The sequence below is a fragment of the Chaetodon auriga genome, chromosome 3, assembly GCF_051107435.1.
Source record: "Chaetodon auriga isolate fChaAug3 chromosome 3, fChaAug3.hap1, whole genome shotgun sequence".
In the NCBI taxonomy this organism is placed as follows: Eukaryota; Metazoa; Chordata; class Actinopteri; order Chaetodontiformes; family Chaetodontidae; genus Chaetodon; species Chaetodon auriga.
This window is the reverse complement of record NC_135076.1, coordinates 1778468-1789515: the sequence shown is the minus strand read 5'-3', so window position 1 is coordinate 1789515 and position 11048 is coordinate 1778468. Positions and strand designations below refer to the sequence as shown.

General features: G+C 42.8%; 1 protein-coding gene across 4 annotated transcripts in view; it reads right to left on the bottom strand.

Moving 5' to 3' along the window:
- Positions 1-7976: 7976 nt before the first annotated feature.
- The window catches only part of cherp (calcium homeostasis endoplasmic reticulum protein), a 42224-nt gene continuing 39152 nt past the window's right edge, over positions 7977-11048 (bottom strand). For all 4 annotated transcript variants that reach the window (XM_076722493.1, XM_076722485.1, XM_076722501.1 and 1 more), the window contains one exon: positions 7977-8933. In XM_076722493.1, coding sequence (XP_076578608.1) covers positions 8896-8933 — 38 coding nt within the window. In that variant the 3' untranslated portion in view covers positions 7977-8895. The remainder of the gene's footprint in view (positions 8934-11048) is intronic.

Here is an 11048-nt window from a genome sequence, read left to right as displayed (position 1 = left end):
ATTGGCAGATGCCTCCTCTTCATCAGACTCAGAGATGACAGGCTGATATGTTTTGAATGCCTTGACAAAATTGGAGGCATTGTCTGTCATTGTAGCAACAACTTTGTTAAGCAGCCCATATGGGGAGTGAATTTGTTCTGGCTCTGTACCTATAATATCGAAAATGTGTCTGCCTCTCATTCTCTTACATGCTAAGGCAGCTATGTTGCGCTCCAAAGTAGATCTGCTAATCCAGTGAAGTGTTACACCCATATAGCTTCTGTTTTCACTGTCCAGATGTCCGCTGTGGTGGAAACAAAGTCTACCTTTTCCAGTGTGGCCTTCAAATTAGCTTCCATCGTCGCATATTCTCTATCCAGGTAGGCAGCAAACGTCTTTCTCCATGGCAGCCTGACATTGTTTTGTGTGGGTATTTTCTCTATGATGCGGCGAAATGAGGGGAATCAACTGTGGAAATAGGTAGCATTTCCTCCACGATATACCCAGCGGCTAGTTTGTTTAGAGTTTCTCCACTTAGGACTGGTCTTGTTGGGCGGGATAAAGCCAGCTTTTGCTGTTTAGATAGAGGGCATCCACTGGCACTGGACTCAACAGTAACGTTAAAACTCGCTCTCTGCACCCGTTATTTTTCCTTCGAGTTTTACTGTGCTGTGCTAAACATCTCCCTTTGAGATGTTTAGTTGAATTTGGTGTGGAGTTTTTTGCGGTTGAAAAAGTCTTGGTGCCCCCGCATAGTTGACACCGGACAAGAATGTTCTTTTCTTTGGCCAAGACAAACTTGAAATAGTGACTGTACTTCCAACTGTTGAAGGCGTATTTCTCTTCTCCCTCCATGCCTAGTCTGTTTTTAGCAGTAGCCTAGCAGCCAGTGTTGACCAATAGCTCAGGCACACGTGACTGACGCCATCTACCTGAGACCTCAAGGATAACAAAAAGCTTCTCCTTACAGTCTGCAGTTTACATGAAATAACACTGCATTCTGTCAGAAAAAATGTAACGCGGTGGTAACGTGTCATTACTTGGACTAGCAACTTTAATCTAATTACTATTTGGAAATTATAATGTGTTACATTACTTCATTACTGAAAAAGTAATCAGATTATAGTAACGCGTTTCTAAGTTACTGCCCAACACTGCTTGACAGCGGCTCCATGGCTTGTTCCTTGAGCTCTCATGTGCTCCCTCTCCTGAAGCAGAGCAATGTTGTTTCCCCTGACCCTATTTCCCCAACTTCAGTTGTCCTTGTCAGATGTGGAGGTTCAAGAACAAATCCTGTTGGTGTGTGTGAGTTGCAGATGAGGGTGTTTGGCCGTTGCTTCTCGGTTCCAACACTCATCGTGGAGGGCCAAAGTGATGATCTCATTCTTGGCAGCAATGTCATGAAACACCTCATTCAGGTTCCTGTGGAGGAGGGGAGTCTGCTGCAGCTGTTGACCACTGTGGAGAGATGGAGAGGTGGTGAGTGTCCTGATAAGGTGGGTATTGTTAAACTCAAGCATGCAGTAACCCTGTAGCCCTTGACAGAACACTTGGTTTGGGGTTGCCTACCTGCTCATCTATGTCTCTCAGCTGGCAGCACGGTGGTTGTGGAGCCAAATGAGTCAAGAACAGTGCCGCGTTCAGTGATGGTATTGTGACACTGTTGTGGGGCGATGGATGGGTTCCAGTGAGAGTCATTAACCCCTCCCCAAGACCAGTGACTTTGAGGCGCAATTGCAAGATTGCTGACGTGTCACCGTGTGTGGCACTGGAAGACTTCGACACTGACTACTTGTACATAACTGACTCACCTGATGAAGTGACATGTAATGTGACAAAGACAGCTGACAAATCTGACACAGCCAGTGAGAAGAGCTTGACTGTTGACTTGGGCTGTACTGCTCAACCAACCCTTAGTCCCACTCGCTCTGATCTGGGACTACAGGACATTGACATTGACGCGACTCACCTGTCCCCCTTCTGGAAGGTGAAGCTGGTCGACCTGCTGGCTAAGTATGAGTCCATCTTCTCTCGCCACAGGCTGGACTGTGGTAAGCCAAAGACTTTGTCCACCGCATCCGACTGAGTGACAGCATGCCCTTCAGACTCAACTATCGCCACTGTCACCATTGCACTATGAGAAGCTGAGGGTGGCTTTAAATGACATGGAGGAGCGTGATATCATAAGGAAGTCTACAAGCGAGTACGCATCACCTCTTGTTATGGTCTGGAAAATTTTTCTGATTTTTGGTGGTTGAACACATGCACTGTCCGTGACGCACACCCCTTGCCTCACCAGGCTGATGCCTTGTCCGCCCTGGGGGGGGAGTGTGTTCTTCTCGACCATGGATCTGACCTCGGGGTATTATAATGTTGAGGTCCACCAGGAGGACAAGAAGTTCACCGCATTCACCTCCCCATTCGGGCTTTATGAGTACAGCAGGCTCCTGCAGGGACTTTGCAACAGCCCAGCTGCGTTCTTGAAGATGATGATGGCTATCTTCGGTGATCAAAACTTTTTGAGCCTTTTGTGTTATCTTGATGACATCCTTGTGTTCGTCACCAATGAACAGCTGGCGTTACAGAGGTTGGAGTTGGTGTTTGAGAGGTTAAAGGCGCACAACCTGAAGCTAGCCCCCAAAAAGTGTCACTTCATGAGACCTTCAGTGAAGTTTCTGAGGCATATTGTGACTAAGGAGGGCATTTCAACTGATCTGGAGAAGATCAAAGCTATTGTGGACTTGCAGGAGAAGGATTTAATGGTGGAGGGCACTAACTTCCCATCCCCCACCCAGGTCAGATCCTTCCTTGGAATGGTGGGGTTCTATCAGCAGTTTTTTGAGAGGTACTCTGGTATTAGCAAACCTTTGTTCACGCTGACGTCTGGTGTGAAAAGGCCGCAACGACCCAAGGGCCTACCAAGAAGAACCAGCTCATGTTTCGAGACCTCTCTTCTGCTGGTTGGACTCCTGCGTGCAGTGAGACTTTCTGTAAGCTAAAACAGGCTTTGCTAAGCAACATCACTCTTGCTCACCCCAACTTCAGTAAGCCTTTCCTCCTGTCAGTTGATGCCTCCTCCAACGGCCTCAGAGCTGTGCTTTCTCAGCTGGCTGATGGTGATGATGTTGCGAGGCCCATCGCATTTGCCAGCAAGTCGCTGAAATATGCCGGGTCTCGCCATTCAGCACATCAGCTGGAATTTCTCGTACTTAAGTGGGCTGTGTGCGACAAGTTCAGCCATTGGCTGAAAGGTCATAAATTCACTGTATGGACCGACAATAACCCACTCACTTACATTCTCAGTAAACCAAAGCTGGACGCCTGTGAGCAGAGGTGGGTGTTGAAACTGGCCCCATACAACTGTGACATCAGGTACTGTGATGCAATTTCAGTTCCTTGTACTTAATCTACTTGAGACACCCCAACTCCCATTTCCTCACCAGGATATCAGGCCCTTTTTATGTTTTAAATTCTGATGTCTAGACCTCTTAACATCTACATACAAAATCCTGCAGGATGTCTCCGGTGCAAACTACTCCCTAGGGAGCCAGCACCGATAACTACAGCAGACCAAAAGGTGTGAAAACACACCTTTGGGTAGGGGGCGTTCCTCAGGTATAAATGTTTAGCTCTCCATGCTTGGGGTCTTTCTTCATTTTACTGCTCGGTTGATGATTGATCTTTTCTTTGCAAAGAAAATAAAAACCTTGTCGGCCGGCAGAAGTCTCTATTTCATTCTTCATCAGCAGCAGAGAATTCAGTACATTCCTGGTCCCAAAAATGTGGTGGCGGATGCCATCAGCCGTGAGCCTTTTGTGCACCCCAGTGGTCTCCACTGACTCACAACAGTCCCTTATGGTGCACTTCTGGAGGAAGAGAATGTGTTAGAACCTGATTGTGTGCAAGATGCTTTTCGACTGTCCTGTGATCCTCTCAGCCACCTGCAACATCGTCCCTTAACTGTGGCCTTCAACAGTGCAGCGGCAGTGTCCCCGCATGCACCCATCTCCTCAAAGGCACTGTCTGCTGTTCTTGAGCACTCCCTTGACAAAGGCCACTTGCCCCCTCATGCATTGTGCTTGCCGCAGCTCACTCAGTCACTTCTGCCATCTGAGCTGTCCGATTTCCACTCTCTGCCCAAATACAAACTCACATCGATGCGGTGTGCTGATCCATGCTTGAGCCGGGTGCTTTACTTTGTGGAGCGTCAGAGATGGCCGTCGCGACGAGAACGCCCGCATGAGCCAGCTGAAGCCTTGTGGCTTCTCCGGCATTGGGAACAACTTACCATCAAAGCAGGTGTTCTTTATTGCGCGTCAAAGGCTGTCGTAACAAAGAGAAAGACTTACTGGTATGTCGTGCCCGCTAACCTGAAAGACAAGGTTCTGAAAGGTGTCCATGATGAGGCAAGTCACCAAGGACAGAAGAGGACACTCTACTTGGCTAGACAGCGGTTCTACTGGATTGGGTTAGAGAAACATGTCAAGAATTATGTGCAGCGCTGTCATCGTTGTCTGATCAGTAAGTCTCCTGAACCTGAGGCCAGGGCGCCACTTGAGAGTGTTAAGACCTCTAGACCTCGAGTTGGTTTGCATTGATTTTGGGTCAGCTGAAGACTCATCCAACAAGTCTTCAGATGTACTCATACTGACTGACCATTTCACTAAGCTAGCTCAGGCCTACCTCTGTCCCAATCAGTTGGCTAAAGCTGTTGCTCATCAACTCTGGAACAATTTCTTCTGTGTTCATGGCTTCCCAGAGCGAGTGCAATTAGACGAGTGTGCAAACTTCGAAAGCAGCCTGATTGCCGAGCTCCTGCATTCACTCACCTTCTCTTACAATGCGACAGTCCATGAAACCACTGGTTTTGCACCCTTTCTACTCATGCTCGGCAGGATTCCCAGGTTGCCTGTGGACCTGATGTTTCAGTCTGTGCTCATGGATGAGCAAGTGGTGGATTATGATGTTTATGTGCAGTGTCTCCGGCGTGACTTGGCAGGAGCTGTCAGGATTGCTCAGATTTCAACCACAAAACAACAGGAGAAGCAGACTGAGCTTTACAACCGTAAGGTGAAGGGTGCACCTGTGGAAGTTGGAGACAGAGTCTTGTTGGCTAACAAAGGAGAACGAGGTCGGAGGAAACTGGCTGATCGCTGGGAGTGTCATCTGTACACTGTTGTGGAGAAACAGGATAACACCCACACCTTCAGACTCAGGAACTGTGTGACAAACCAGGAGAAAGTGGTCCACAGAAATCTCATCATGCCTGTGAACTTCTTATCTGTTCCTGCTGATCCGGAAGATGGTGGCTCCTTTGTCGGTGACCTGACTGATGAGGCTGCGGCTGAGTCTGTGGTGGGTGCTGAACATGATGGTTCACGTGTTCTTCCTGCCCAGCTGCACAGTCTCTAAACTCTAACCGTATCATCAAATACACGTCACACATTTAGCAAAGCGACAAATGTAAACGAGCTGCTAATTTACTGGCTTGCCAACTACTGAAAGAATGTGCTAGGCTAAATACTGTAATGTAGCGTGTAGAACAGAACAGTAAGCTACTAGACGGTTGCAACAGTACATTTAGCTACTTGAAACACGGCAACGTAACGTTACAAATTTTGACTTTTTATTGCCAAATAAACAACTGAGTAACAACTTTTTAACTTAGGTATAGCCAGCATCTTAATTCTAGCTTTGTGGAGGTGAGTTTATGTTTAGCTCTTACCGGTTTGTTATCCATGTCGCATATGCCACCTGGCCGCTTCAAGTTGCATCAGCAGAGTATCTTTGGTCACGGTAGCTGTGCAGACGCCACAGTGAGGAGGGGCTTAGAGGCAGGGCATGAGAGCAGCAGAGAGGGAAGAGGAGTGGCGTGAAACTTGTGTTGGTTCAAATTTCAGGCTAAGTCTACTCTCTTCTTGATCTTACCTACTGCAGCTTTAAAGAGAAATTATCTCCCAAGTTATTGCTAGATACTAAACTGCCCGGGTATACCAGAGGAGACCACCAAAAGTCCCGTTCCCCATTTCCAGTTCTTTGAGAGAGGGGTTCACATCATTGTTGGAGTGTGTTCCTCCTTTATTTGTCTCCGAGTGAGCTTTAAACTGAAATAATTTCTTTGTCTGATTCAAGTTCATTAAGAGTAAAGTGATTTAGATGTTTTTCATTTTCTTGAATTTTATTTAACTTATTTCGAAATTGCAGCCATTTTATAGTCAAAGACAGAGCATTTGGTCAGTCTACCCTCAGGTTTGAAGTTAATCTGTAATACCTGTAATAAGTGAATACAGATCCTGAGCTGTAATTTGGTGTATGAAGTGCCAGCATTGTGTGCACTATGGCACCAAGAGAAGCCTGACAAATGTAACCATTTTTTACACCCTGATCTTTGACTCTGGACGTTTTTCTTTATTTTGAACAAATACTTGCAGATATCAAATCCAAAGGATGTGCAGTCAGAAGTAGATTGCCCAAAAACCTGTAAAAGATTTATTTTCTTGTCAAACTGCCTTTGCCTCTACTTTATTTTGAGCAAACCCTGCTCTGTCCATGTCTGAAATGTATAGAACTCTGAGGTGTTCTTTTGGAAGTGTTACTGAGCCCAAAAGAAAACACCTGTTCCAGCAGGTGATTTCTTTCAGCATTTCACAATTTGTCCAGTCTTCTGTTGCCACTGTCACAACTTCTCTGAAATGTGTTTCCAGGTGAGGATATAATTTTCAAAAAACAGTTACATTTCTCAGTTTCACTAGTTGACATGTCTTTGTGCCATTTTCAATTAAATATGGCATTTCAATATTTCGCAAACCATATTTTGTTTCTATTTATGTTTTACACAGTGTCCCGACTTATTTAGAAATGGGATTTTAATAAACTGGCACAAATGTAATTGGATTCTACCCCTTTGGGGCTTGAACCCTAATAAAGCCACACAAAAAGGACAATTAGTGTATTAGTATAAATATTTTAGCAATAAAAAAAAAAAACAGAAGCACTATATGCTGGGTATGGTTGCTTGAATTTGGGTCCTCCTTTTTTTGCTGGAATTCACCCAATGTGACAACCACAACTTCTGTTGTGATTTGGCGCTGTACAAATAAAATTGAATTGAAAATTGAATATTATCTGCAAACAGCAGAGAAGCAGTTCCTAAACTGGGACAGTTTTTTCTATTTGCATGTGTTTTTTAAATGTCTGAAAATATGCTTATTAATATCTTTATAATAATTTCAACTCTACTTGTAGGCAGAAATACAGGCACCTTCTCATATATTTTGGTAACAACAATAAATGAAAGACTACTTAAGACATTTATATTTCAAAGAAGCCTGCAATAATGTCAGCCATGCAGCTTGGTGATACCCAACCACGTGTATGTGAGCACCCATTGAGGTGAGCAGAGAGTCACTCAAACAATCAACAGACACCTAACAACTATCGGTAATGAAGCAAATGTACCCACTGGATTCAAACTGTCAGCTTGACCAATATCTTTTCACAAAACTCAGAGCTCAAACAAAAGCTGGAGTCTAGTGAAACATAAAAATACTTTAAGACAAAATTATGACAGAAAGTAGGAAATTTTGACTTTTTAAGACATGAGACATGAGTTCTTCTTTCAGCTCTGCTTTTTTTTTTTTTTTGTTAGATGCACCTGGCTTGTGCTACATCTGCCACTAAAATTTTGACAAAGCAAGGGAATTAAAGCGGAACTTTGACTTGTCATAAGCATGTCATAATTTCGATATGGTATTTAAATATCTATCTAATCTCTGATTGTTTTCTTTTTCTGGCAGAAATGGTACTCTATTAGATGAACAAAGTTGTTATAAAGTATGTACATTCCAAAATAACTACTTATTAATGGTGGCAAAACCAGTTCAAAAAGATGACGAATTCAAAGACAAGGCAAATTTAGTCAGTCAGTACCTGATTAGGTTATGTCTCTACAGTGTGTTTTGTGAATAAAAAAATACAACTGATTTCATAAGCAGAACTTTTTGTTTGTGGGATTTATTTTTATACATCTAAATGACAGACTAGCATATGTCCACAGAAGAAGTCATTGCATGAAAAAGTATCACAATAACCAGCAGTTAAAAACCAACAAGATTCAAAAGAAGAGCCATCCTACCTTCTTACTCTACTTTCTGTCCTAAAGGGCCAGTTCACACAAATAACCAAATGTTTCCACTCAAGTGACATCTGGCCATACACACATATTCAGTATTATTTGCAAATGTTTTGAGATATTCAATAATGAGATTTCTGCCAGCATTCAGAGTGAGCAGTTTTCATAAGGACTTCAGCATTCAGCAGAAATTTGGGTATACTGAACCTTCAACTTAGCAACTTCAGGGAGAAGAATGAAAACAATTAAATAAAAGACCAAATGAAAATAATTGAGCATCCTTCCTCATTCAATTGTTGACATGTAATATGTATATTTGGAAAGAGGGTCGAATCATTTTCAAAAGCACTGCCTTGACAGTCATTTTATTCCATTCAAAAATTTTAACCATTTATCCCATTTTTTTCTGTCGCTAACTTAAATGTTCAGGCACAGTCTGAGTCAGCCCTCTGTTGTCAGCCTTCATGCTGCCATTACACTGTAGTAGTTCCAGTGTCCCTGCAAAAACTGCTGAATGAAAAATCCTGGTTGAGTTCTGCAGTATCACTAGTGTTAGCACTAACTGCAAATTTGATGTTTTCTGTTTGGACAGACTGAGATAAAAACACTTCACTCCTTCACAGCATTCACAAGTGTGGTGGTACTTAGTATTGTTGCTCTGGTTTCTGAGGAAAAAGGAAGGATCTGGGCCTAGAGTACTGGATAGGAAACAGAGTGAAATTCAAATCCTAAGTGAAGGTGGAGAGGGGAAAGGTTGGGGGATTGTTTGATGCCATTTGGTGACATCATTCAGTTGAAGGGGCCTCCTGAGGTTCCCGATTGACTGAAACAAGAAAAGAAAGAACAGTTAGATTTTGTTTAAGAATTACTGTATTATTATTTATTGTCTGAAATATAGAAAAACAAGTACTCTGTGCTCAAGCACTGGTCTAGTATCACTGTTGCTAACAAATATGCTGATTTGTGGAGATTGATTACAATTACATTACAATTGCAATTACAATAGATTACATATATGTAAGTGGTTTCACCACACACTCAATATTTCTAACCACAACCATATTAGTACAATTCCAGTCTCTTGACTTTTCAGTCTTGAATGCTTCTTGTTCATCTGTTCCCCTTACAAACACTGACTAATTTATATTAGTATCTCAGTATCATGGTAATCTAATCATGTTTCATAAAAAGTAAATTAATTCCAGTAGTACAAAGATAACTTCCAATCCAATACCCTTTTTTTGCTTCATTAACAGAGAACATGTGCTGTTTGAAAAATGTAAATGTCTAGTACTTGGATATATTAAATCCCCACACATACACAATATCCACAAAAAAATATATATACCACTTATACAAAAAAATTTGCGCATATATGCAGGTGTTTTAATGTGGGTAGATCCATAAAATTGGAGACTGTCTTCTTTCCCATTGCAGTACACAAGTTTGCCATTTTGTTTTTCCTCACAGTGGCTTGCAAAAGTATTCCTGTTGGCATTTTTCATGTTTTGTTGCCTCACAACCTGGAATTAAAATGGATGTTGATGGGTTGCATCATTTCATTTACAGAACATGCCTGCAACTTTGAAGATGTGATCTTTTTTATTATTGTGAAGCAAACAACAAATAGGACAAAAAAAACAGAAAACTTCAGTGTGCATAACTATTCACCCCCCTAGAGCCACCTTTTGCGGCAATTACAGCTGCAAGTCACTTAAGTCTCTATGAGCTTGCCATATCTTGCCACTGGGATTTTTGGCCATTCCTCAAGGCAAAACTGCTCCAGCTCCTCCATGTTGGATGGTTTTTGCTTGTGAACAGCAATCTTCAAGTCTGACCACAGATTCTCAATTGGATTGAGGTGTGGACTTTGACTAGGCCATAAGAATCAGAATCAGAATTCCTTTATTGATCCCCGAGGGGAAATTATTTTTTTGCAGGTGCTCCTTACAAGAATAAAGTTAGAAAGGAAGAAAAGAGAAAGAAAATATATATATAAAAAGCAAATATAAAAAACAAAATATTTATACTGAGACAAATATTTATACTGAAATATATATAAATATTCCAACACATTTAAATGTTTCCCCTTAAACCACTCGAGTGTTGCTTTAGCAGTATGCTTCGGGTCATTGACCTGCTGGAAGGTGAACCTCCATCCCAGTCTCAAATCACAGGCAGACTGAAACAGGTGTTGCTCAAGAATATCCCTGTATTTAGCACCATCCATCTTTCCCTCCACTTGGACCAGTTTCCCAGTCCCTGCTGCTGAAAAACATCCCCCCAGCATGATGCTGCCACCACCACGTTTCACTGTGAGGATGGTGTTCTTGGGGTGATGGGATGTGTTTGGTTTTTGCCAGACACAGCATTTTCCTTGGTGGCCAAAAAGTTCAATTTTAGTCTCATCTGACCAGATCACCTTCCTCCATACATTTGGGGAGTCGCCCACATGCCTTTTGGCAAACTCAAAACATGCCTCCATATTTTTAGCACAAAGTAATGGCTTTTTTCTGGCTACTCTTCCATAGAGCCCAGCTCTATGAAGTGTACAGCTTATTGTGGTCCTATGGGCAGATACTGGACTCTCTGCTATGGAACTCTGCAACTCCTTCTGGGTTACCTTTGGTCTCTGTGCTGTCTCTCTGGTTAATGCCCTCCTTGCCCGGTCTGTGAGTTTTGGTGGGCGGCCCTCTCTTGGCAGGTTTGTTGTGGTACCATGTTCTTATCATTTGAAGATGATGGACTTGATGGTGCTCCAGGAATCAAAAAAAATTTGGATATTTTTTTTATAAGCCAACCCTGACTTGTACTTCTCAACAACTTTGTCCCTGACTTGTTTGGAGAGCTCCTTGGTCTTCATGGTGTGATGCCTCTTGCTTAGTGGTGTTGCAGCCTCTGGGGCCTTTCAGAAAAGGTGTGTTTATACTGACAGATC